Source organism: Stigmatopora nigra, chromosome 22, assembly GCF_051989575.1.
Source record: "Stigmatopora nigra isolate UIUO_SnigA chromosome 22, RoL_Snig_1.1, whole genome shotgun sequence".
Classification (NCBI taxonomy): domain Eukaryota; kingdom Metazoa; phylum Chordata; class Actinopteri; order Syngnathiformes; family Syngnathidae; genus Stigmatopora; species Stigmatopora nigra.
Genome location: NC_135529.1, coordinates 7,002,050 through 7,029,351, shown reverse-complemented (window position 1 = coordinate 7,029,351; position 27,302 = coordinate 7,002,050). Strand labels below are relative to the sequence as shown.

Below are 27,302 nucleotides of genomic sequence, written 5' to 3'. Positions count from 1 at the left end.
AATGACACTGACACAAAATGTCTGACAAATGATAACGGCTGCCAGGTTGCTAAGAACACAAACTCAGCATCTACCGCACAATAGATGTGATATAAATGCAAGAACAGTAACCGAAAGTAAAACATTTCTCATAAATGTCAAATTCAAAACACACCAGAATATGGCGACTTTCCTGAGGGTCACCAATTTTTCCAAGCAGGTAAATGATAAAACTTTTCATTTAACAACATGAATAAATGACACAATGCTCAAGTTATTGTCGTCTATATTTGTCTGCAGCTCCGTGCCTTTGGTGTTGCGTGTGTTCACTCATTACCCAAACAAACGCAGTATTCTAGCACCAATCGAGGAAGAAATAAGGTACATTTTACTTCGGGAGTTTCGTTAGAAAACAACAGTGACTAATCAAAAATTGTTATGACTAAGAACATGTGGAAATGCTATTTTTTGCAATGTCATGGACAGGGGGCTCGGGTGAACCGAGTGTTTAGTGCGTCAGGCTCATAGCTCTGGAGTCCTGGGTTCAAATCTAAGTCACGTCCACTTGTGTGGGTCTCCTCCGGGAAACCCAGGAAGAACCTGTAAACTCCACACAGGTGGACTGACAAGGATTTGAACCCATGTCCCCTGGTGTGGGGCCAATACACTATCCACTGTACCACTGGGCTGCACGTGGTAACATACCCATGATGTGTATTTTGTTGCCTAGGAAACTTACATATATTAAATTTCACTAAAACCTATTTTGGAGAAATTTGATGAATTTGATACCTTTTGTGATGCTTTTCTAAAAAACTGTGGTGTATTGGTGTTATCAACTGGATTCCTTCCTTTGTTTTCCAGTGGTTTGAGTTAACTGTCGACAATGTAAAGTGTAGGAGAATTATCCATCGGTCAGCTTCAAGGCTGGAAGAGAACCCCAGGGATGACAGAAAGTAACCCCAAGTCAATATATAACCCTATAATCCCTGACAGTGGTCATCAAAGTTATTGTTGAAAGATGTTGTCATTTTTTTTCCCCCAGTGAGCTATCCGAGACAGCCTATGAGAAGCTGGCTGACGAGACGCTGGACACCCTGGCTGATTACTTTGAAGACTTAATGGATGAGCCTTTCACTGGACCGGACTATGATGTTGTGCTCTCTGTAAGTTAGGCCACCACTTTGATTGTCTTCTTTTTAATTGAACAGCAAGGGTTAAGATCAAGGTTCAGGGGATCTGCTTACTGTCGTGATCTTTCTTTTTGCCAGAGTGGTGTGTTGACTATAAAGGTGGGTGGTGACCATGGAACCTATGTGATCAACAAACAAACACCAAACAAACAGCTTTGGTTGGCATCCCCAACAAGGTGAGACCCATTAAAACAATCTGACAATATGAATGTCAATCTAATAAAAGACCCAAATTAAACATCGGAGTAGTGCTATTTAATATTGTTCGTAATTAGTATTGTTGTAGAACTGTACAATGTTACGCAGATGGCAGTTTCTGATATTTTGACACCCACAACTCAAGCAACATATGACATATTTAACATGAGTGCATAATTAAACAGGGTTACTTATACAGATATTGATACTATACTTTGACTATATTTTTATTTTTATTTTCCAGTGGTCCAAAACGCTACGATTGGACAGGGAGTGCCTGGGTTTATAAACATGATGGCATGAGTCTGCATCAACTCCTATCTAGAGAGTTTTCTGCCATCTTCAAAAAGAACATGGACATCTTTTATTTGCCCAATTCCTGATAATTTGAGGTTTTTCTTGTCTTGTAATGCTTGAGCATTTGTATTTACACTCAACTGTATCTGCTGTTTTAAGGTGATCATGGCACATAATAAATGTAAAATCTCTGTATAGTTGGCATGTTCTGAAGATACATTTCAATAAACAGAACCAGAAGTCCTTCTCCCAAGTTATTTATTGTTGTAAATATGGTTACAAATATTCTGGCGAGCTTCAATCACAAAAAAAGCTTGCACATTAAAAAAAAAAAAGCTGTATTGATAATTTTTATTTCCACTCTCTTAAGACACTTTTATATTGAACAGTTCAGTTACATTCAAAATGGGTGCACTTGGAAATAGAAGTTTGCGTCACTGTCACACAAGCCTACAACCCCTGACAGAGCACTTGATAAATGTGTAAATACCTGTATATATATTTACAATATTTTCTACTTGCGTGTTGTTTTCCTTTGTTTCTACTTGCACACCACACACACACGCACGCACACACACAATAAAAGCAGGCATTACAGCATAATTCACAAGGACAAAATCAGCCCAGTGTCAGAAAAACGACTGCAGGTTTTTAACGTGAATATTAATTTGCGGTAACTGTAAGGCCAAAAGCGTTCAATCAATGTGAAGGAAAATTGGAAAATTTGTAGCTTGGCATCCATGTGCAACGCGTCAATAATTCATGTAAAACGGCCTTTTTTTTTTAATACATTATTTGTGATATGTACTGTATTTTAGTGACCCACAGATAAATATTAAAATTAATTTTATTTTTTTAATGCAAGTATTAGGTTTGAATGAAATGTTACCTTATGTATTAAAGCATAATTGACCTACATGGTTCACACCAAACCCATTTTGTACTTTTTGGAAAAAATACTAAGACACAGCACTAATATATTCACTCTATATAAGGAATTGTAACTTGTAGGTATTTTATTTTTTTTGGAAGATAGACGTAAATTTATAATCATTTATAAATACATATTCAATTTCAGTCAATACTATTTGCTTATAAGTTGAGGTAATCACCAAAAAATGTGACAATAGTTCCCATTATGCCTACTGCCACATGATGTTTAGGTCCTAAAGTTCAGTTTAAAAGCTAAAGTTGAGGGGAAAAATAATTTTAAAAAAAATAACGAATAGCAAGTGCATTTCAAACGATAACATTTGTGTTTTGTCAGTATTTTTTTCACTTTAAAGAAAATAAACATTCACAGTAAGTGTTTGTATGGAATTGTATTAAAAAAAAGCTCATTGCAAATAGGAACGTGCAACTCAAACCAAATGTCTAATTCTAAAGATCCTTGTTTACTCACATATCTACATCTGAAATATTTTTAACTGGCCCTACATGGAGCAAAATGAGACATCTTTATTTTACGCTACATGTCCGTTCTAACTTTTGAATGACGAGTTTCCCCCCTGCAATGATTACCACCCCATACATTTGATATGATTACATTTGATGAGTCACTTGTATAAAAAAGAACCCCTCATCCTGTTCTGCCGTTCTGATTGAAGCTAAAAGTGAGATTCCCGTCATGTACGTATGTGCTATGACTTTTTCGTAGCTCTTGTATTTTTTGACAGAAAATATTGTCCCCCTAGTATGAGCTGGATTTCCATATTTAGAGTTCTTGGTGAGCAACTAGGCACAAGATTTGAGTCAACATTCCATGCGGCGTGAGCCAAAGCTTTAAAACGTGCTCTACATACGTACATTTGCAAAACAAGTAAGCTTATGTGCGTCGACAAAGTACATCGGTGAGTTTTGAACAGCTAGCGTGTGGAATGTGTGCAGTGCTCACATTCTCATTGTGTCGTGCAAAGAACCCGCAACGTCCGAGCCAATAAGGTGGACGATGCTTGTTTTGGTGCGTTTTCGTAGCATACGGACACATCGAAAACAACATTGGTGGCCCTAAGTAGAGCTTTCATGCAAAATGCACAGAAAAAGTAGTGACTACGGACAGAGAGTGAAAAAGCAGCAGCGATAGAACCAAAAGTACGGGTTGCCAAATTCAAAGAAGAATGACATTCAACATAAACTGTCGAGATGGTTTTGGAAAAGAGAAATTTCAAAAAGAGCGATCCAGGGGGGAAAAGAAATAAAGTGCTGACTACTGATCCAGTCAAATACAATTTTTGCACCGATGGCAGATTAAAGTTTTTCAATTGAACAGAAAACACTTCAACTCACTTTGGTACGTCACCCGTGGATATACGGCATGTTCTCGGACGTGTGCTGGTCGGAGTGGTGAGGCAGATTGAGAAGAGACGGCGGAAATTCAAAGGGCGTGAGGTCAGACTTGAGTATATCATTTAAATGTAAACTGGCTGCTCCTGAGCCGTCAGCAGACGGTACATGGCTGCAGGCATCGTCTTCATGTGGATCTGAGACACAAACGATACCTATTATTTTCATATTGACGTTTGGCTGGGCCTGCTACTATCACACCAGTGCCACTCACATTTTTTTTCCCTTGGAAACTGACAGCCTGTTGTAATGTTTTCAAAGCTATAGTTACCTGAAAAAAACATATTGATAGGCGCTAAACGTCCTATCCAATTTGACTAGGAGGGGCGGATGAACCTCCCAGTGAAAATACTTTTGAAAAAATAAATAATAAAAATAGTGTGTTACTTAAGTCTGTAACCAGTTTGACTTTCTGTCTTAATTTATTTGAATGTCATTACTTTTTTTCTTTAGCATATATTAATTCATAAACTATACTAATTATACAATGCTTAGAAATATGTTGATCTCTCACCTCTCCCACAGCATTGGAAAGGAGTTGGACAATTTTTTCGTGGGGTATGGCGACCACACTCTGGCTGTTGATCTCAATGATGCGATGGCCAACTCTGACTCCTCCCCTTTCAGCAATTCCACCGCGCATGAGGCTACATATCTAATGAAGAGAGAAAAGGTCTTTCGACAAACATTGGCTCGCAACGTTAAGAAAGAATACCCACGATGCCGTTCTGGACACTGAATCCAAGTTGGTAGCGGAAATCCGGACGTCTGATCAGTACGGTGGTGACTGGGGGACATCGCACTATGTTCATCTTTATGCGGGACAAGTTTTTGAGACCCTGGCAAGGAAAGTGGTGGTATTTCCAGTCAAGTTTTTATTGTGTTGGAGACATTCAAGCCACATACTTTGTATTATTAAGAATGATATTACTGTTGGCGTACCTTGATGATACTCTGACAGGTGGACAGTGGCAATCCCACCAGACTGGTACCACTAATAGACATAATCTGATCCCCTATGTTCAGTCTACCAGACCTCTCTGCCGGCCCAGCATGCATCATGTTGGCAATGATAACTGTGGGCAGGATGGATCCCCAGCCACTCTCCACGATGACCACGCCAAGCATTTCTCCTTTGGCTTTCTCTACCAACACCTGAAATGCCGAAAAATCACCCAATGTGTAGTCAACCGAGTTCAAAATACAATGGCTTTTGAAATGTAGGCTTACTTCTTTGCAGTTTTCCGACTTGGAAAAGTGGATGAGGTCATCGTTGTACATGTCCTGAGTGTCAAGCAGGTCGCTGAATTCCTTTTGACTCAGGTCCTCTGGGTTAATGCCATTGGCTCTCAAGAATTCCTGGTACGCCACACTGAAGGCCTGCCCGATGGACTGCGCAATAAGCTGGGCCTAAAACCGGAAAAGTCCCCTCATTTTACACTCTACTCACAAAATGAAGCCACAGATTTGGTCAAGACCAGGAAGAACTCTGGCATAAAAAAGTATTGGCCTCCTTTTTCAACAATATCAACCCGCTATTGACTCACATCGTCAGATTCAAAAACGTGACATATCATCTTGTACTGGCACTTGCTGTCCGCTTCCGGGTCCGAGGCGTCCACGTTTTCTTGAGACTCGGGTGGAGGCATTCGGCGCCTGGCCATCAGAACTACAATGCTGCCTATGTCGGCAATGTAGGAGATGGTGCGCAGAGGGTGGTCCATCATTGTATCCTGTGTGTCAAAAAGCCACAGTAGTGTGTGTTTAAAATGAACAATGAAGTATGAATGCACTGTTCCTCAACAAGGAATCTTTTTTAGTACCTGTGAATCTGCATTGAGCACTTTGATTCTCTGAGTGGAGATGAAAAGATCAACCTCCGTCATGGGTTGGGCATCATCCTCTGGGGTCTACGCAATAGTGCACAATGACAGAACATTCATTCATTTTCCGACTCGCTTATGCTCACAAGGGCCGCGGGTGGTGCCAGACCCTATCCCTATAGGGACACCTTGAATCGGTGGCCAGCCAATTGCAGATGTACAGAACATTACGGGGGAAAAAATACATGTACATGCAGATCTGTGTGAAAGGACACACCTTTTTTTTGTTCTGGGCTAATTTCTGGGCCGTCTGGCAGGCATGAAATGCAACAGATTGACAGAGTTAGTTAGTCACAGGACTTTATTTACATAAAGGTGACGCTAAAAGGAGAATTTAAAGGTCCACCTTAATGCGAGCGACAGCTTCTTGAGCTTGCATCATGCGGATGTTCTTGGTTGGTGTCTTGACTGACAGCAGCTGAGTCGAGCCCAAGTAGTTGGCTGCAAATATGATCCCATCAATAAGATCCTCTGGGTCACAAGGGCCTGGAACTGGACAATAGGAAAAGGAGGGTTTGAATAAATAATGGGAGCTTAACTCACATGACTGACTGGCAGTGGGTGTGGGTGCACAATTTTGTCATTTCAAAATATCAGAAGAACGATACTGACCTTCAACATATGTAGGAAAAGATGCAAGACTTCTTCTGGCCTATTAGTTGAAATATGAGAGAAAGTTGCGTGTGTCATGTTATTGAAATATAAAATGATATATTATACAAGAACATAAAAAAGCGAGGATACTTCTTTGCTGGAGGGGGATGATTCAAAGTTGTCCTCCTGTGCAAGAAGTCTGGTCGCTGATTCTGCGCCAAGAAGAGCGGGAGAACCGGAATCAGGACACTTGCAGCATGAAAAATACAGAGAAAGAAAGCATTGAGCGTTCAATTTTGGAATCTCTGTGAACTGGCTTTGAAACGCACTCAAACATTTGGAGGAATTATTGACTCGTTTATACTCAGCTAAATTTTTCTTCAGTGCTGAGTCCAAGTTGCAAGAGAAAGACTTGCGAGTTTCAGCGTGGATTTTTTAATTTTTATGAACGTAAAAAAAAAGTAAAAATTAAAACCCTGCGATGTAGTGAAGCCATGAAAGTTGAACAGCAAAATTACGAGGGAAGACTATACACTTAATTAGTAGAAGACGTCCAATAAGCAGTTATACAGAATTAGAAATTGTCCCAACCTCATTTTCATCGTATGGCAGAGTTTGCTGCTGCATGCCTTGGTCCTCTTCAAGCTTCTCAACTTGGTGCATCCAAAAGTTTTCCATGACTGATAATAAGTGTCCAAGTCGCAGCAAACTCCAGTGGGTGTCCCAGCTGAACGAACGGCTGCATTTGACCGCAGCGTCAACGGTCTGATTGTGCTACTCAGGTGACAATCGGGTATCACTTTCGTCATGGAAACGATTGTTTGCACTATGTGTCTTGACCCAAATGACTTTGTTATGGTGTTGATTTCGATTTCCCTCTCAGGTCTGAAAATACTTTTTGACATGAAATGTGACGAGAAACTCAAACTGAACAAATGTTTTATCTAAATTCGGTTGTTTACCGTCTTGTGATTGGGAATGGTCTCAGTCCTGCTGTTATTAGAGCCCTTTGGCATGAATAATTGAATTCATATATCTTTGCACCTCTCTCCCTCTCTTTTTCCGAGTCTGGAATAGACACTGTTTTAGCCACGTGAATGAAAACAATTTTGCTTAAAGAAATAAACTATTGAACAATTACTCTGGTGGTTCATTTTTTTCAAGTGTACCTTCTGTCAATTCTAATATTGCTTAACTGCAACATAGTATGTGGCCTATTTTTTCATAGACAACATGATTTTAAGGACAGTAAAGTTTGTACTCACCTCGCTACCAAAAGATGTTTGCTGATCGCACTCAGAGGCGTGGCCGAGGTCTTGCCTCATTACCCAAATAGGTTCCTTGGGTTCATCGGGAGTGTAAGGAGATCTGACTGTTCTGGTCTTCACCTCCTCTATGGCCTCCCTAATGTCCTTAATGGCTAGAGATATATCGGTCTGACTGTTTCTCCCACTTGCCATTTGCTCAGATGGTCTTAGAGTCTGCGTTTGGACTGCTTTACCCGAGTTGGCAATTTTCACGTTTTTACTAGAATGCGTACCAAGTTCTTGGCCTGGCTCCAGTTCATTATCAGCCGCAATCATGTCCTCGGCAATACATTGGAGAATTGTAGGTCTAGGGCCTTCTCTCACCTCAGTCCCAAGACTATCAATGTCCTCTTCCTGCTCACAGCTGTCAGCGCGTGGGTAAGGGGCAAATTCAGCCTCCTTCTCTGGACTGTCCGACTCCCCATCCGAGCGCTCATCGTAGTGCCTCAGACGGAAACCCACAGCCTCTTGCTGGTGGTAGTCTTCCCCTCCGGTCTGACCCTCCAACAAACTAAGGTTCTCCTTCCTTCTCTGGAGAGATTCCCTTTCCTCCGATCCGTCATCTGCACAGTAAACCAATGAAGGGGCATCTCGGATTTCCTCATAAACATGCTCGGAGAGCGAGTAAATGTCATAGGGCTCGGAGTACGTTTCTTCTGCAATTCCTCCATCTGGAGGCTCCAAGATGGCACTCGCTGTCAAATCAGTCCTTACCGCGGGGAAGCCGGGAGATGCGCCGTGGACGCAATTTGAGTAATCATCAGAGGTCAAAATTGGCAAGGATCCCTCTTCTCTTTGAGGATCGGACTGTTGCCCGCACGGTAACATTGGGATCTGCACAGGATAGTAGGAATGCAGATTGAGAAGTTGTCGTTCAGACTCTGCACTCTCAATGTAACCCTCAGCCTCAGGATGTAGCTGAACTCCATAGTTACCCGTCTGCTCCTCCACCCCGGGCTCCGACGACATCACGACCAGGCTGTCGTCCCCCTCGGCCCGATCCGTGTGGGTGTGAAAGCCGCTCTCTGTGCTGGCAGATCGGGCCAGCACGGAATCGTCCCTCTCCCGGTCATCTTCTCGGATCAGATCTCGGTGTTGCTTCTCCTGATGCTGTAGTTGCGCTATCTCCGCCTCTCTCTCTTGCCTCTGTTTGCGCCGCTGCTGTTGGGCTCTGATCCTGGCCTCATTGTCGTCCTGTCTGCGGTAACGTGTCACGGCAGGTCGGGGAATGGGTTGTTGGAGCTGTCGCGGTGGCAGATGCTTAGCTCCATGTTGCATCTCCATGTCTTGTCGTCGTGCTTTGTGTTGCCACGGTCCGCCGGATATTCTTCATTCAGTTGAGTGTCTGTCTTGGTTGGGGCGATGGTGAGAACTGCTTTGGTGGTGATGGTCAGATTGTATCTCAAGCAGATGTTCAAAATCTGCTTGTTGGTCCAGAAATTCCAAAGAGGGGTTTTAACATTCAAATGCTAGTATATGTGCTGTTGAAACAGAAAACGAAAGGTGTAAGAACTTTTTTTCTAAGTAGTAAACGAATAAAGGAGGACTTGATATGAAAATGTACTGTTTGTTTGCAAACAAATTGGTAGAGGTCATGAACTGTGAAATCAATCCAGAGTCAATGTTTTTTTTTTGCCTGCAGAAATCCAATTTGCATCATTTTGATCATGCCCAAAAATGTGTTTGGATCAATGAAATGATTGACTAACTGGCTAAAACCATTAGAGACAGCTTGCCAGAATCATGCAAGAAGCAATGAAACGGGATATATATTCAAATTTCATTTAGATGCCATTGAATTGGAACAACAACAAGAAAAAAAATGTAGGTTAAATCCTACCTGGTATGGAACAGGTTACAGCCCAAGCGGAAATTTCCGTTGTGACAAATCTGCGGTTTGACAAACAAGAAGGCTCATTTAGTCTTTTAAGGTGATGGCAAGAATCCACTTTCTTTCATACAGGGTAGTCACAGCTTTAACTTGGCAGACGGTTCGTGGATGGGAAAAGATGAAATGTCATGATTCAAATTCAAGACCCCCCCCCCCCCCCCCCCCCCCCAACACGTTTACGCATTCAGGTGCTCTCTGGATGCTTTTCATGGCTACTCTATAGCCTCCTGCTGGATGCTGCAGACAGTCTATATATACATTGCATGCAGTCAATGATGAAAAGCATCAACACACGAGCCAGGCAAGCATCGCAAATCTAATCTGGGCATTTCGTCAAGTAGGAAAATCAAACGCGAACGGTCCGATCCGTTTACCGGGCCTGGGAAGAAAAATAATGGCCTAAATGGCCGGCCGTTTGACTCGTCGGGCGCAGTGGGGGGTCGTCGACCCTCACACGGAGTGCGATCTCTTCTTTCCTCCGAGCGTAAGGTTTAGCCTGCATCTACGTTTGTATGCACGCGGCGGTCCACGGCACAGCTGGCCACAAATGCAGACAGAGGAAGAAGCAGATGCTAAGTACGGTCGTGACAAAGATTCCCTTGGCATCGAAAAGCGACCGCCTGGCTTGATTTTCATTGAATTGGAATGGAAAGAACCGCTCGGTTTAGCTCACCTGCTTTCAGCTACGATGATTTTGCGGCTAGAAGAAGTCTCCAGCCGCCGCCTACCTCATCACAGTCCATCATCCTCATCGTCATCGCCCTCATCATCTTCATCACCCATGGAACAGTGTTGACGAGATTTTCAACCCCTCCCTCCGCCCAATAATTTAATTTTCGCATCCAAACAACATAAAATTGGATTTGATTATTATTTAGCCCTCATGAAACTAGAAATTACATTCCAAATAAAAAATAATACACATTATATATATTTTTATATATTTATATATATAGTAGTGTCACAACATTTTTTAAAGTAGGTTTGCATATTTTATGTAGAAGTCAATCATAAAGGAGTTATTGGAGGACGCAACTGAAAACTGAAAAATTACAAGGGTAAAATAAAAGAAAGCACACCAAAAGTGAAGACAAAAAATCTTTAATTCTATATAAATAGAAAACTAACAGTGAGATTATTAAGTACCCACTCCACTGGTCGTTTATACAATAAATTATTCCAGAAAAAAAAGAAAGAGCTACATTATTTTTTAAAAAGCTTATTGAACCATTAGAAACATTGAGATAATCTTGAGTGGAAAAGCATGTCTGTAAGATGTTTAAGTAGTGATATGGCTACATTGGTTTGTTAGAAACAAGCAAAAACATACAGCAAAATACTCAGAATGGTATAAGAGCGCTAACCCTGTTTTCTTTTTTATAGGCGTACACAAAAAGTGATGTTAATGTTACTTGGAAGCACATTTTCAATGAAAAACATCACTCAACAAATGTATCTTTCACTTTCACTCATGTTCAAATACAAGGTTTTTGGGGAAAAAAAGCAGAGAAATAATGTCTCCAACCAACACCATAACTCAAGAGTTGAACACACCAGAGGGTTTGTAATGCTTGTTAGGCGAGTGCCAGGAGGCCAGCTGAGCATGAATGAGTGGAGAAGCCCTTTTTCTGGATGTTATTGGTCAATCATATTTTTTTTGATTGAAAGTACAATGGTTATCTTTTTCTCTCTTTTGAAATCCCAAAAATCTGGTATTTGAGGAGGGATGTTACTTTCCTAGCCGTTTACCTGAGTTCTAAGTGCATATTTCTCATGGATCTCAAAATCTGCACATAGTGATGTGGTCTTAAATTAAATAAGATTAAAACTCACTATTACAATAGATTCCTTCAGCAACTCACATTCTTAGATTCCGCAATAACCCATTGTGATGTTAACAAATAACATTATATAAATATTACATTGGTTCCTAACACAAAAAATGTCTTGTATAGACAAATGCATTTTTTTTAGAATTAACACATGATATAATGTCATCTTTTATGCAATAAACAATATGGTAGTGTGTTTAAAACCAATAGCAACATTGTGCAACTATGTACATTTCTAACAATCTGTACCCAAATATGATGCATAATTAAACAATATTGATCTACCATAGATTATGATAAAATGGGTGAAAACATGAAATGACAATTCAGACATGTATCCTAAATATAATGTAACAATCTTATAGAATCAAATATATGTAGCTTTCATTCTGAGTAAATGTAGAACATTTCATTAAGATGACCTAGTAAGCAAACAGTTAGAGAATTTAAAAAAAACATCCTTAAAATTGCAACTCAAACAAACAAAAAATGCAGCCCAAAATGTTGTACAACCAAAACAATGACAATTCAGGAATTGTTAAAGTGATCAATTCAGTGTGGCACACAACACAGCTAAAACAAGGACTGTAACAATAGCTTACAAGCTTCCCACTTCATTGCTATGCTATAATATCCTTGATCGAGGCTCCTACTCACTCGTGTTGACGTTGGATGCTGTGCTCAATAGCCGTGATGCTTTAAAGCAAAAACTAAAAATGATTGTTCATGCCGTACTCTGTTAAAGGAAAGATTGCACAACGGAGCCGCCAAAGACTCCATAATTAGTCTCACAGCAGTCCAAAACATAAAATTGAGAACCCCGTCAAACTTTAAATGGATGGAGTCCCTTCTGGAATAAAACAGATAGAGAAACTTCACAATGTCATGTGAGAATGAAGCAGAAATGTCATGACTAGATGTTACTCCACATTTAGTCATGTGTACTTTTTATATGATGCATAAACAGTTGGAAAATGAATGTATAAGAAATGTAGGTTAACAAAGCATGCATCTAATGTGAAATTTCCCATCTTGAAAGATTTCGACCCACTAAAGCGACAAAGTGGACGCTATGAATGAATAAGCAATGGAATGATGGTACAAAAAAGAACCCAATTCTCTTTTGTGATTGGAAATGGAAAAATAAACCAGATATCTGACAAACTATGCATTCCTAAACTTGATTCCTACTGGCAGCACTGCATGAGAATATTAGTAAAGGGCAAATTAAAAGACCCTGTAATGTCATTTCAGTGATTTTTTCCACCAAAATATATACCTTTAGCTGTTTTTTTAAAAAACCTTTTAAGCAGCCTATCCTTAAAATACTTCCATCGGTGGCTTATCGCCGTGAGGGAGGTTTTTTTTTTCCATCAGAATATTATATTCATCAAGGGAATATGTAGTTTTGAGCACACTTTAGAAACTCAATAATTTGAATTCCATTCCCAGTTTTCAGTACTCTCCCCCAGACAGTTTTAAAAGCTGGCCTCATTTTTCACATCCACGTCTATTGAGGACCGTCATGTAAAATGCGTCTCTACTTATGAAAAATCCAAGTTACGAAACCACTTCTGGAACAAATTTATTTCATAAGTAGAGGGACGACTTAGAAATGTTTAAAAAAATGATTTTAAATGTGGGCAATAAACACTTTTTTTCTGCGTTGTGTCAAATGTACGAGAGACATTTTCACTTTACAGGGTCTCTAAGGTTACTATTTAAAAGAATGGGTTCCTCCACATCTTTCTCAAAGTTCCTTCCCAATTACAGAGTTTAACCACTTTTTGTACGCCAGGCCAAAGTGTCTCTGTTCTGGGTTACATTGGCTGTCTAGGATATCGCTAAGAAAGGTGCACTCTGAGGACAGGCTGGGAAGGCTGGACAAACGGAGACCCCTCTTCTGGCGCTTGCTGTCACGAGGCAAAGCTATACCATCTACCTCCATAGTGCCTCCTCCCCAATCTTCACAGCTTTGAGCATCTGGCTTCAGTTGAGCTGTGTCGCCATTATTATGGAGGAGGTTGTCTCCATTGCTGTTCAAGTTGTACAGCTGGTGTTCCCACCTCCATTGGTGCCACAAATAGAAGACATGCCGCCTGGAGTACAGAAGTATATAAATAAATATATATATATATTTTGATCAAAATTGGTTTAATAAATGATGGGCTATTTCACACACGGAGATTTACCCAAGTTTTGCCCATGTGCCAAAGACTGATTAGTATTATGGTCAGCAAAACTGGAAAGGTGACTTGGGTTTCTCACCTGTGACTCCACAAGGTCTCGTGTCCTGGGAAAGACCGGATCAGGTCTGAGCACAGTTCCATCTCCCGGTGGAAGAGCTCAAAGAGTTTTGCTAATTCAAGCTCCTTATCCTCATCCGTGGTCTCTTTTCCCAACTGTTCCCCGTTGGCCAAGACATTGATGGAGCTCAAGAGGAGATTGTTGGGCGCTGTCCTGGACTGATGCTGAGGTGAACATTTTCTGCTGGACGCTGGCGTCGGAGAAAACTCTTCGATGAGCTCTTTAAGCAAGAATTGGCGGTAGTGAAAGCCGCTGTGGTCCGATACATGCATTGACACCCACTGACACGTGGTGGCAAGCTCATCATGGAAAACCTTTGAAGGAAATGAAAAAACAAAAACAAAACAAGGCCTTATGAAAAACTTAACTATTTTTAGATTGGAACGTTTTGCTGGGAGTAAAGAAAAAAACATTAGTTTAAGAAAACCGTGTAATTGTCATTTATAATTTTGTTTAATATTGATGATACTTTGGTAAATTAGAAAAGTGACAAGTGGCTCCTACCCACCTTGACGTTGCCTTTGGCCATGTGTTGCAGCACCCAAATCCGATGGGACCAGGCGTTATAATTGCTAGGATAACTACACGCGGCATGCGAGCAGACATTTAGCTCTTCCTGGAGCATTTGAGCAAGTTGGTAACTGGACTGCTGGCTCCTTTCAACATCTGCCTGCTCGGCTCCACCCCGCGACTGCTTTCCACCACAATCTGCAGCCGAGAGAAGCGTCAGGATTTGCTGCAGTACCCACCGCCTGTAAGGAGGCATCAGTTACTGATTAGCATGTACATTTATCATTGAACTTCCATTTGGTCATTAAGTGCCTTACCGGTGTATCCATGTCTCTGGACTCTTGGGGAATTTGGTGAGAGCCAATTTGCCAAGATATAGATCCCTTTCCGCATGAAGGACTCCACCCTGAATCAACTCCTTTCTGTAAATCAGATGTCACAAATGAATTGCGGCCATTTTCCTACATTATGTGCATCCTCTTATTCAATGATTTTTGCATTTATGGCTATACCTGACATTCCATGCAGTGGTAAAGTCAGGATTAAGCAGCAGCAGGGTCGACGTAATATCCACTAGAGCTGAGGGGAAAAACTGAATTAAATTTTTCCTTTATTAAGTTTTACATTTCATTGTTCGCAAAACGAAATGATTTTTTTTTAAATCAGCTCAAATTCCAATTTATTCCAAATAAACCATCAAAATGTAGCCGTGCTTAATATTTGTCAAGTCAGATTGTTTTAAATACAGCACCAGTTCAAATTTCTTCTTTTAATCTGTTCAAGACAAACGCTATGTTGACTAAACATTAATTGGGATCGTTTACCTTCTTTATCCAGCCTGTGTTTCCTCTGGCGGTAAAATAATAGCTTGTTCTGTACATATGGCAGTAGAAATTTGACACACCAACTTTCAACACCCAACTTGTTCTCCACCATCACGATAGGACTCCGATTGTATCGTCCCACTGGACATGGAATCACACCAATCTCATCACTAGGAAGAAGACCATAGATTTAGGAGTCTGCTCGTTTTATTTATAAAAATAACAACATAAGAAATGATCTTTTTATGCCAAAAGTTTTCTTCTGGATGTGGTTTCAAGAGACTATAAAGTACTTTTGAGGACAAATTAAAGCAGAAACCTTTTCTAAATGAAAGTTCTATGGTCCTCGTGGTTTGTATGGATGTTTCTGTGTGTAATACACACCCATCCTTGTGCTATAATATATCGTCGCCGATATTCAATATCCGAAACATCACTGACTGCATGTTTCTATGAAATCTTGGCATTTCTTGGTGTTAGATGGGGTCATGCAACTAAAATTCGAGTTTTATTACTGTTATGTTCCATTTGACATTTGAGATGAATGTCAATTATACATAGCATTAGATTTGCGCAGTTTACATTGCAATGCAATGGTGTAAAAGAATTACATTGCAATTTAAAACATTTTACTTCATCTGTAATGTGTATATAATTTAACCACAGAGTTAGGAAGGTATTTTGCATGAAGAACAAACAACTTCAGTCTTTTGGAGCAGGATTTCTGCAGACAATGGTTAGTTTGCCCAAGTACTTTTCGTACTTTTTCCAAACCTTAACCTCCTAAGGGGCACTCTGTCTGCAACTCGGGTAATGGCGTACAATGAAGCCAGAAGCAGCCAAAGAAAAATACTAAACTTTGCTTTAGTATACGATCTGACATTCCAGGTTATAGTCGAAGCCCACACAACAGCGAACATGGGGTCATTTAACGAAACAGGCACAACTTTGGTCAGGAAACATCACAGATATAACACTTACATGTTAGGGTTCCTCTTAAATGCATTTGTAATGTCTTTTACTACTCTTTGGACCCAGACATCCACCTCAGACTGCGAATCCGCCATTTTGGGTCATCAAATGACGTTCTTTGGACAAATCTTTCCGGGTCAACAATTTAATGATGTCATCTTACGTCACCTAAACCCGGTTTTAACGGCAAGCGTCAACAAAACAAATGGCAATATATTACTACTAACCCTAACTTTAGATCACTAAAAAGTATCGGGATATAGGAATAACACTATATTTACACTGCCGTTGACATAATCTATGTTTTTCCTGGTGATGAGAGAATGGGCAGTAGATGGCAGTGTAATATAAGAGTTATTTCTGATTATCCTTTGATATATAAATACTAGATCTGGAATAGTGACATACATATATGATAGGAATAAAGATAACAACTATGTATGTCAATTAACTTGATGTCTTTCAACCTCTTGGCACCCTTGCAGATGTCAATACATAATTTCAAGGTTGATATTATAGATTTGATATTGTTGCTATTGATTACCAAATCCAAATTCTATAAGAAAACAGCTTATGACATTTTGGACACTGGTATGTTATTATTCCCCCAGCCAAACAATAATTGCATTCAATCAGGGGTTTGTTTGGCTGCACATGAAATTTGTATAACTCAATTTCACAAAATCAGATGTTTTCCTTCTGAGATATTAGAAAATGCAATGTAACACTGTAAAAACACGGTATTTTTTCTGCCATGAATCTGAAGGTGATTAATTGTCTGCATTTGTTACATCACAAATAAATTCCATATTATACACTTCTACGCAGGCATTTATCTTTAAAAAAAAGAATCTCTATATTTGATCATTTCCTTATTTCTGCAACAGATAAATACATACCATGAACACCTAAGCTGTCATTCGAAGGGCTTGATTGAAACAAATGAAAAGCAATTGGCAAATGTTGCCAAAGTGGACAAATGAGCCAACCACAGGAGTGTGACGTTCCTCCTCCTTGTGGCAGTATTGATATGATGTCAGCAGATGAGCAGGGGGACTGATCTGTGACTTCTGGGGTCATTCTCACCATCCACTTGTTGCCATAAACTCCTCAGCTCCACTATATTCAATCCCAGTATCGCTCAAGTCATCTATTTAACCAACAACCTCAACTTGACAGGATTCATGCTGTCCATCACTGGTGATTAAAACAAAAACTATATTTTTGCACCCCAGAAAAAAAGAAGCATGGTTGATAACAGAAGTTTAGGTACTAAATCTTCTCTGGTAAGCCCTTGCATTTTATTACAGCTGATTTCATTGCCATCAACTTAACTTTGCTCACTTTTGGGATTTTTTCAGGGTGGGTTCTAAATCCTCTTTGGGTTGTATAGTTACTTTTAGGAAGGAAAAAAAACTGTAAAGAAGTGCTAATTGTCTCCACGCAGGAAGGCTGCTTCTCGCCCACCGGTAAGATTTTCCTCCGAGCACCCCCCGCCTCTTCGCACACCCCCTTCGCCGGCGTGCAGGCTCAGCGACACGGCATGAAGCTCAAGGCGGTCATGGAGAACCTCCAGCGGCAACAGGCGGAGCGACTTGCCCTGGACGACAAACTGCGTCCATCGGGGAAGGAGCGAGACCTCTGCCCGATGTCGATGGTGGAGAGCCGGATACACCAGCAAGCCCTAGCCTTCCGTCATTACCAGACTGCCATGCACGGTGCTTTGGCCGCCGGTTCTCCTCCCGGTTCCCCTCCCGGGTTCACGTGCAGCAGCGCCACGCAGGTGTGCGGAGCCTGCGAGGACAGAAGCTCCCCCCGAAACAGCCTGGAGAACGGCGAGATGGATGACTCGCAGGACATGGATGAGCAAGAGGCACTCGAGGACGAGCGAGAGCCTTCTAATCATTACGAGGAAACTTGCTTGTCCGAGAAGAGCGAGCCGGTGCATCCGATGAGCCGAGTCCCCGGGGGGTCGTTCCCGGGACGTCGCCCCGAGTGTCAACCGCGACCCCTGCAGCCTCAGCACCACGAGTGGACGTATGAGGAGCAGTTTAAGCAGGTGAGAGATCAAATTTGCTCCCTGAATAATATGATGCATAGCTAAACACAGTACACTTGAATGATTGTTAATCAGTAATAAGTTTGTTTTTGTTCATGGTAGCTGCAAAAAGTAATAAAACAACCCCATCATAATACTTTCAGATGCTCTGAAAACGTTTGAAACTACACACACTGTAAATAAACAACATTTGTGGCCGGAACATTTCATAATTTAGGGTAAATGCATTAACAATTAAAACAAAATAGCGTGAATAATTGAAGGGAAATATGTCTGCAGGCTTGCACAGACAGAAAACAACAAGTAATACAGAAAATTCATGTGAAAATGAATCTGTACAATATCTATTGTACTACCTCAATGGAAGATTTAACTCACATTTTCCTACATATTTGCATGACATGTACTCACTCATATGCACGTACACGGCTTGACAGAATTTGAAACATTGGCATTCTTTTGAATTACCAACTTCTCAACAGCTGTGTGTGTGTGTGTGTGTGTGTGTGTGTGTGTGTGTGTGTGTGTGTGTGTGTGTGTGTGTGTGTGTGTGTGTGTGTGTGTGTGTGTGTGTGTGTGTGTGTGTCTGTGACAGAGGAAGAGAATTTACCAGTCCTTTGTCAGTGATGACCTACATACAGGTGGTCCACAGTAAAGAAATACTGAAAGGTTAAGGTAAAGGGAACAAAAATCAGAGCGCCTAGATAACAGTAAAGCACAACGTGTTTACTGGTCTGCAAAAAACATTCTGTCAAAAGATACACGTGGATGAAATAAAGTGCATTTATGAATATAACGTTTTCACATTTTTAATCCAAATTTGCCATTCTAAAAATGTATTTTTACAGTTTCTAAATTTTGGAATGGCTGTTTTAAGATACTGTACTTTAAAAGTCGAGCTTACTCATATAGAATATATAGTAGTATCTTTCATCGCGAGGAGACAAAACATTTTTATTATCATTTTTTGTAATTACTGGTCTTCCTTCCTTTTTTTGTCTAGTTGTATGAACTGGATGAGGACGGAAAGCGTAAAGAATTTCTGGATGACCTCTTCAGTTTCATGCAGAAACGCGGTATGTTTTTGTTGATCTTTTGTCAAAAGTGAGATGTCCCCTCCAAATATCTACACTTTAATGATAATACAATCATTTTCCTTGTTTAAATATAGTTCTATGTGCATCATTTTGTTGCACTCAAATGTAAAGGGCCTCTATGGTTGGTTATTTTTTTTTTTAAATCAATGAAGAAAGCATACATCTGGTGAAACTTCCTAAAAGATTCAAAGTCGTGGCTCCTGATTGTGTTGCAAATCCCAATAATCACTTGGCTGTTAAAAGTAAGACATGGGAGGTTAAATGAGAGATTCCACCAAAGTAAAAAAAAAAAACGACAATAGATTGGGATCTTTTTTTTTTTGTGTCTTGATAAATACTTTTTTGCGATTTAGCGTTTCTCCGAGGTTGCAGTTCCAAATGATCTCTGAAGACTGGCGTCAGCACTTTTTCTTAACTCTGTCAACTTTTGTTCTCTGTCTTATTGCTTTAAATACTTTGTTGTAGAAGAAAAGGCTCCTTTAGTGTTACTTTGAATAAATAGGCGCGCCATCGATTGAACTGGCACTAAATTAAGCCGTTTGGTACTTTGCAATAGGTCTCCTGTTTTAGCTTCTAAGCTTCCTTCACTTTCACTTTATGTTTTGTTTTCTCGTCTAGTTTTTTCCATCTTTTTTATACACGGTGGGGACAAAAGACTTGTGTGTCAATATTTGACTTTTAATCAATTAATGGAGGAGCTATGGCAGTGGGGTCCTATCTCCTCCTATGTGCTTGTACGCGCTATTGTTCATTTCACAAGGTAAAAGAGCAAAATCAATGAGAAGGAGAATTTTTCATCCTCTTATCGACGTGGAAGTGCAAACTTGGAAAAGCAAAGCCATCAGCAATGAAAGCAAGCATCAGCTTGAATTTAGCAGCCCGTAGGTCCCCATGCTTGACTTTTCTCCAATTATAATTTCACTTGACTTGGAGAGCATCCATTGAAGGCAACTGTTGGACACTGTTAAAGAGTCTAATCAGTACTTCTTTAGTCTGCATCACCATCGTTAATTGTCAGCGTGATATACGACCTCAGGAGATAATTTGTGACGACAACAGGCCCCGATCTTCACTCTTTTATACTTGATATCTCTTTCACTGCATCAATGGGACAAATACATCAACGTCAGTATTGAAAGAGCCTAGTTTCCTTGAAGAACTTCATGACCTTGTATCCCAATCGTTCCAGTACCTCCCTTGGCATATTTGTGTACTGGCCAGTGTGCTAATTTAACCCTCTCATGCGAGACCACTATTTTTTTTTAACTCTTACTAGGCACTCATTTAAGTAATTGGATCTTTCGCTTCTCTCAGTCAAAAAGAATGGGCCGTAGACCGTTGTCAATCTTCTTGGTTTTAAGGAATTGGATGGTCACTTATTATGAAATAAGAGTGTTACTTGAGAAATAATGATAGTATATAGTATAGCAATAAACAATGTTCACAGTCAATGAGGTTTTACTAACAATGTATACATGTATTAATATGAAAATACTATTATGATCATGAAAAAATTGCAAACATTATTATTTCTCTTAATTAACTAAAGTATTCACTTTCTCTGTAAAGGGTTATCGGTGTTAAATCTTTAAATACCGGTCCACCCTGTCTCTGAAGGGTGTACATTTTTACTTTGCTAATAATGTGCTCATTGATCACAGCCAGTTCCTACCGCTTAAAAAAGATTGGAAATCTTTTGTCGGTCATGGCACTGAAACAATATGATTCTACGCCATTTGTCTTGGTTCAAAGAATTGGACGAGTATCACTGTGAATGGCAGCCAATGAGTTAATTAGAACAATTCAGCTATCCGTGAAAGTTCATTACCTGCCGATGCAATTTTTGGTGGAAATCCGGCCACTTGGGCACTTTCTGCTGGTTGCAAGTTGTGCAGCCTTGATGTATTGATGATATTGTCTTTAGAGGAGAAGTGGACATCAATCTTGTGTTTTAATAGAGTCTCTCTCGTATGTTCCCATGCCAGCACCACAAAATGAACCCATAATTACTGGCCTTAATTGATGTGGTTTTACCACCTCAGACGATACTTCAAGCTCTCCACCCCCTCACTGTATAGGCCTCGTTGCCACTTGCACTATATTTCTGCAGCTATTGATCTCTATTATGGTAAATCCAATGGGCACAATGGAACTCTATCAGCAAAATGCAGGTTAATTATCTTGGGGTCAACCACTGTTGAATCTTAAAACAAAGAGTGTGCATTCTGTCTGACACTTAATTGCAAATACTACAAATTATTATCAGTGTTTTTAGTTTGCTAAAAAAAGTCGTTAAGTATCACATTTCTTCCAATTTACAATGGATTATAATCATAATGTTTTGGAAACATTTTGCTAAACTGGATGTTCTTTTGTTTTCATTCATTCCTGGAAGATACAATTTGAATGTCGTTTTTTAAGGAACAGAATTGCTACATTTATAGTTTTAAACAAAAACTGTTGCCAAGTCAATTGAAAGATAAGAAAAGAAGAAACTTTCCGAATGTTTCATTTCTTTCTGTGCCCAAAACTGTCAGACATTTGATTGGCTTGAGATAAATTGTGTTTATAAGTAGATGGAGACGCCTATTGATGGAGGAACCAGAGTTAATGGAATTGATTGTGGATATTGTGTTTGCTTTCTGCAGGGACCCCAGTGAATCGGATTCCTATCATGGCAAAGCAGGTGTTGGATCTCTACATGCTCTACAAGCTCGTCACCGAAAAAGGCGGCTTAGTGGAAGTCATCAATAAGAAAATATGGCGTGAGATCACCAAAGGCCTTAACCTTCCTACCTCCATTACCAGTGCAGCTTTTACTCTCCGAACACAGTGAGTATGAGACATGAAGGCACTTGAGATGCTTAATAACCCGCACTCTAGTCAGGGAACAATCACGAAAGACTCTGTTCTAGCTCTGACGACCACAGTTACAGTTTTACATATTGTTATTCTAGCACACAAATCTGGATAGCAGATATTCACTTAAAACCGTTGGACTTTTTTCCATCAATTGCATGGCGAATGTGGCTAAGAATTGCAGGAGATTCGATGATGCTTATATTGTGAAATTTTTAAATAATAGAATGTGTTCTTTGCTCACAGGTACATGAAGTACCTCTACCCATATGAATGTGAAAAGCGGGGACTGAGCTCCCCCAGTGAGCTCCAAGCAGCTATCGACAGCAATCGGCGGGAAGGTCGCCGGCAGAGCTACGCTTCTCCCATCTTTGACTACTCTCCCGTCGGCACGCCCGCAATGCTGTCTTCACCAAGGATACAACTTGCCCACTTACAAATGCCCGCCAATTCCCAGATACCTATTTTTGAGAAAGGTAATAGAACCTTTGAGAACAGCAGTTCTCCAACTTTACACGACAACCATCACCAACATCCCTGCTGGAAATATACAATGGGCGAGTATCGTACTCGTCCATGGCGGTGAACGAGTCAACAATAAAACGCATTCCCTTTTCCAGAGGATTCGGTGGTGGCCAGCTGCCTGTCCAGTCGAGTTGTCCTGCCTCTGTCTCCCAGCCGCCATCACATTGCGACTGTGACGAGCCAGGCGGCGGCTGCGGCTCACGCGGTGGCGGCGACTCAAGCCGCCGCCGCCATCCAGGCTGCTGCTTTGGAGCAGCTTCGGGATAAGCTAGAAAGCAGCGAGCCCCAAGAGAAGAGGAAGATGATGGTAGCAGAGGAGCAACAGAGGGCCATGCAACAAGCACTGCAACATAATATGCTGGCCATGGCTACCCAGATACCGCTAAGCATCAAACTCAACAACAGAGGTGACCGTTTTTAGAATATTTTTAGACAAGCTCCAACACAACAGATAAGTGAGCAACCAAACGACAATCCAAAAGACATTCACGACTCAACTTCACCAATTTCCACACCCAAATTCAGTCAAGCGCTGTCCTAACTAAGTCTTCAAAGACATTCTGAACAGTACTGTCGTTTGTATTCAATGCACAGAGAAATAAATGACCCGGGTAATACAGTTAGCCAATAACCATTGGTGAAGCATAGTAGTGAACCCCCCTACACACACACATACACTTGCACACCCCCACGGATCATTACATGCAGATGAAGTCTCACTCTGGTTGACAATCAAAAAAACAGCAGGGGCCGGAACATTATTTCAATCGGAAGTGTTGTTCTGTATTACAGAGCTCAGCCTATAGGAAAAGATCCTCTGGTCATCTTTACTTCTGAACTTGTCACGTTTCTGCAAAATGTCTTGTTCCGAAGTAGTAGTTTTCCGTGAAGTGAAAAGAACTTGTGCCCAGAAGGAGTCCACACAACAAATCACAACACATGTATGTTCACAGGGGTTCGCCTGTCAAGCTCACAAACACACAACAAGTCTATAATCTTTTTTTCACTCAATAGAGTATATCATTATTGTAGCATTATCAGAGACATCTCTCAGATCAATACATCGATTCAAGATCTCCCAACAGTGTGTCATGATTGGATTCGGTTAGATTATCTCCATCAGACAGATACAAATAGAAACAACATTTCTTAAAATCTAAATTTAACACCAAATAAAACAATGCGTTTTGCCTTCCCTCTTTTCCCCCAAAAAACCTTGTTATGATGTACTTTGTAATATCCTACGAGAGCTTTTTCTCCTCAGAAGTCATTAATAAAGCTCTCCGCTTACTGTCACTCTCCACATTATCACCAATACTCGACAGCGCTCCTCTGGCTTCTTCTGTTCCACTTCTAAATGCTCATATTGAGTTTTCCTCTGCCTCCTCTCTTGACAGATGATAGACAAGAGACCGCATTGAACCTGTCTACCAACGGCATTAGCAGCATCAACATGTCAATAGAAATAAATGGAGTTGTCTACACAGGTAAATAGAGGGGCCGTTTGCTGATGTAATTGCAGGCAGGAAATTCAATAAGTTATAGCAGCACCCTGGTGCTTAGTCCTCTGCACAATTTGATGTCTTTGCTATAAAATCCATTGTAATGAAGTGGCTGTCCAACAGAATTAAAAAGGTTAAATATCTCAGAACCGGGCCTGTGGATTCAGGGTCGATTGGGCTTATTGTCATTGTGTGTGTGTATGTGTGTGTATGTGTGTGTATGTGTGTGTGTGTATGTGTGTGTGTGCGTGTGTGTCTAACTTTGGCAACTTGCACTTTGGCGTAATTACCGCCTCCTGGATTTGACAAAGATGTGATGGCTGTCAAATCAAATCCAAACTCACTCTTGGAAACACTCTTCAGCAAACACAGAAGAGAAAACTGAAAAAAAGTTGTATATGAGTATATGCAGTAGACTGCCGTCAAGCCTCAAGGTGTTATTTAATCCCCATATTTTGTATGAGATGATGAAATTTATAGTAAATCTTTGGAGAGGAATGGATCAAGTCAAGTCTAAAGGGTCTAATGCTGATTCAAAGTTCATTTTTGCTCTGCAGGGGTCCTATTTGCTCGCCAGTCATTAGCGGGGATGATGGGACATCGTGGGAGCCAATGTGCAACTCTGGGAAAGCCCAGTCCCACGCAATTCCAGCCGTCGTGCTCTTCCTCATCTTCATCATCTTCTTCCTCAACTCATGGGCATAGGAACTCCATGTCCTCCCCCTGAGCATCAAGTTGCTCCGCCTCTATTTCTCCAAGTCATCAAGGAGCTGATATTAAAGCGCAACAATAACAGTGTGGAAGAATTAACAAAATCGGTTCAAACCGTTATTTGTGGTGGTTACATTTATTTGAACTGCGGGCAAATCTTGAAATTTGCTATCTAGGAGTCATTTGCAAGTAATCTGAATATAGTTGCGTCGACAATCAGCACTCATTTAAAGGCTTTTCTGCATCAGTTGCTAAGGTAGGCATCAGTGTGATGTTAATATAAACCTTAAGTATAAAGAAAAAAATACTCGTGTACGCGTGGTTTCGAACTGACTCGCAGAAATCTGATTTCTGTGCTCTGTGACTGTTTAGACGACAAAAGAGCCACCCACTTTCAATCTAACAAGGCCTAAATTCCTCTCCCATCAACGAGAAACAGAACGTAGTACCTTTATATACACAGTAGATAAAACTAATGTTGCACCGATGCAATTTTTTGTGGTTGCCAATAATGATTTGGACAATTATCATGGCGATATTGTACCAATACTAGTTTAATTTTTTCGGTTAGAAATAATGATTACACTAAATTGCTGCATGATAATAGACTGTAAAGTAATTACTATCATGGGTTGGTCAGACACGGCTTAACTCTCTGGCTGCCATTGACAATCTCCATTTTCTTCTATTGGGAAGAGAAAAAGGAAAAAAGAAGATTTGTATAGTTGGTGTTGATTTATGACTAACTCGTAATGTTTTTAATTTTTAAACGAGCATTTTATTTCTTATTATCTATCCAATTTATCTCTGTTAAACATTAGTAAAGTTTGAATACAACATGTATGTAATTTATGAGTTGAAAATGTTGTTTATTTAAATAGTTTTGTGTATTTATGTGATGGATTACAGTATTTATTTTAATCTAATTATGTTTGATTATGGGAAAAAGGGGATTTTTTTTACATCTACCTCATTCGGTACATATTGTGCCCATTATATATGTACACAACTTCAATTGGTGTTTCATGTATTTATGTGAAGAGTCAATTTAAATAGTCAAGTTTGGTTGAAACCCTGACCCAATGAAGTTGGTAGATTGTGTAAAATTCTCATCAAAAATATTACTCAATGATTTGCAAACATTTTTTACATACATGTCCAATTGAATAAATATAAGGACAAGATTTTGTAATACTAGTTTTGTTCTCATCCCAATGTTCCAGGCATTAAAATAAAAATGTGACGGCAAAATCATCAATGGCACTGAAACGGGAGCAGACTTGCCATTTGGCAAATATTGGTAATTATCATCGTGAATAAAAATGTAATGTTTTTAACAAGTGAGGCATTTGAATAGAGGCACACATTCAGGTTGTGTGTGGTCTCAAAAATGTTGTTGAATTGCAATAGCATAAAGTCTACATACTTAATTTCATATGTAGTTATCTCATGTATTGCATTAATTCGGAAACGGTCTCTAATTGTTTAGTTATGATAGTTTGTAACAGTGTAATTAATGGTTTTAAAATTCATTTGAATGTATATTACGTGAGTTTGTCGTTATTTGCATTGTACAAATACTAGAATCGTTAAGGCAAAATACTCAAATGGCTCCCTATATCAAAACACATACAATTATGCTTGAGTGAAACACTATCAAAATAAACACTCGTCAGCTGGAACAACAATCTACTGTATTTCTAAATATTTGATCATTTTGCAACCATTCAAATGACTTTGAAATGATAAAAGATCTCAATAAAAAACTTTGCAACATGTGTCTCCAGAAAGAAAGAGAAAATATTTGACCTGTGTAAAGTACATTTGATACAATTATGTTGACTTTGTATAGTTTAGTTAAGTGTTGCTTTGCTAGTAGATTTTAGACACTCATTTATTGCCTGTGTGAGGTTTGAGGCTTTACGGTAAGTATCCTTTAATTTCCCTTTTGCTCATCCTGGATAATTCCAGTGTATTATTGGAAAGCTGCATTTTTGTGCTCAGAGGTTAAATGTACAAACAAAAAAATGGTCCCCAAATATATTTGACTTGATTGAACATTTTAAAGGCCAAGATTTTGCACGCACAGCATTAATAAGTCAGGGCTGTTGTTTAATTATCCAATTAAAAGTTAGTTTCATTCAAGGGTCAAATGATTAAAAAAGGGCCACTCGCACAAAGGTTACTTAGTATTTAATATAACTAACTCATCGAATAAATGCCCGATTATCTCTTCCAATTGCCTGACAGGCTCACCTCCTTTATTTAAATTTAAGAAGTGTAAAAAGAAAGCAAGAAGCAGCCACACTTAACTTCCTGCTGCGTCAGGAACAAGCTGTGAGCACGCGTCATTGTGGATCTGGCAACTGTAGTACATTTCTTTCAAAACTACCGTTGACATTTTTCTTACTCCCTGCTA

At 40.0% G+C, this 27,302-nt stretch overlaps 4 protein-coding genes across 4 annotated transcripts; 2 read left to right on the top strand and 2 right to left on the bottom strand.

The window, feature by feature from the left end:
* Positions 1-47: 47 nt before the first annotated feature.
* On the top strand, positions 48-1,914 carry LOC144215936 (frataxin, mitochondrial-like). Its single transcript, XM_077745162.1, has 6 exons — positions 48-199; positions 280-360; positions 844-935; positions 1,025-1,145; positions 1,251-1,348; positions 1,615-1,914. Exons 1-6 carry the CDS (start codon positions 161-163, stop codon positions 1,751-1,753), a joined length of 570 nt encoding a protein of 189 aa, XP_077601288.1. The 5' UTR covers positions 48-160; the 3' UTR covers positions 1,754-1,914.
* On the bottom strand, positions 1,909-9,516 carry LOC144180906 (amyloid-beta A4 precursor protein-binding family A member 1-like). Its single transcript, XM_077709060.1, has 13 exons — positions 9,504-9,516; positions 7,753-9,092; positions 6,638-6,736; positions 6,506-6,545; positions 6,240-6,385; positions 6,111-6,143; positions 5,834-5,920; positions 5,558-5,743; positions 5,241-5,420; positions 4,953-5,165; positions 4,730-4,849; positions 4,525-4,665; positions 1,909-4,147 (listed from the first exon to the last, which is right to left on the bottom strand). The coding sequence occupies exons 1-13, from the start codon at positions 9,514-9,516 to the stop codon at positions 4,076-4,078; spliced, it is 2,670 nt and encodes an 889-aa protein (XP_077565186.1). The 3' UTR covers positions 1,909-4,075.
* Positions 9,517-10,770: 1,254 nt separating this feature from the next.
* LOC144215923 (protein prenyltransferase alpha subunit repeat-containing protein 1-like) lies at positions 10,771-16,273 on the bottom strand. The gene is made up of 7 exons (XM_077745137.1): positions 16,140-16,273; positions 15,159-15,328; positions 14,847-14,913; positions 14,652-14,756; positions 14,333-14,576; positions 13,786-14,138; positions 10,771-13,616 (listed from the first exon to the last, which is right to left on the bottom strand). The coding sequence occupies exons 1-7, from the start codon at positions 16,223-16,225 to the stop codon at positions 13,268-13,270; spliced, it is 1,374 nt and encodes a 457-aa protein (XP_077601263.1). The 5' UTR covers positions 16,226-16,273; the 3' UTR covers positions 10,771-13,267.
* Positions 16,274-17,673: 1,400 nt separating this feature from the next.
* LOC144180905 (AT-rich interactive domain-containing protein 3A-like) lies at positions 17,674-24,899 on the top strand. The gene is made up of 6 exons (XM_077709059.1): positions 17,674-18,189; positions 19,193-19,265; positions 21,935-22,118; positions 22,392-22,621; positions 22,766-23,077; positions 24,730-24,899. The coding sequence occupies exons 1-6, from the start codon at positions 17,674-17,676 to the stop codon at positions 24,897-24,899; spliced, it is 1,485 nt and encodes a 494-aa protein (XP_077565185.1).
* Positions 24,900-27,302: the final 2,403 nt, after the last annotated feature.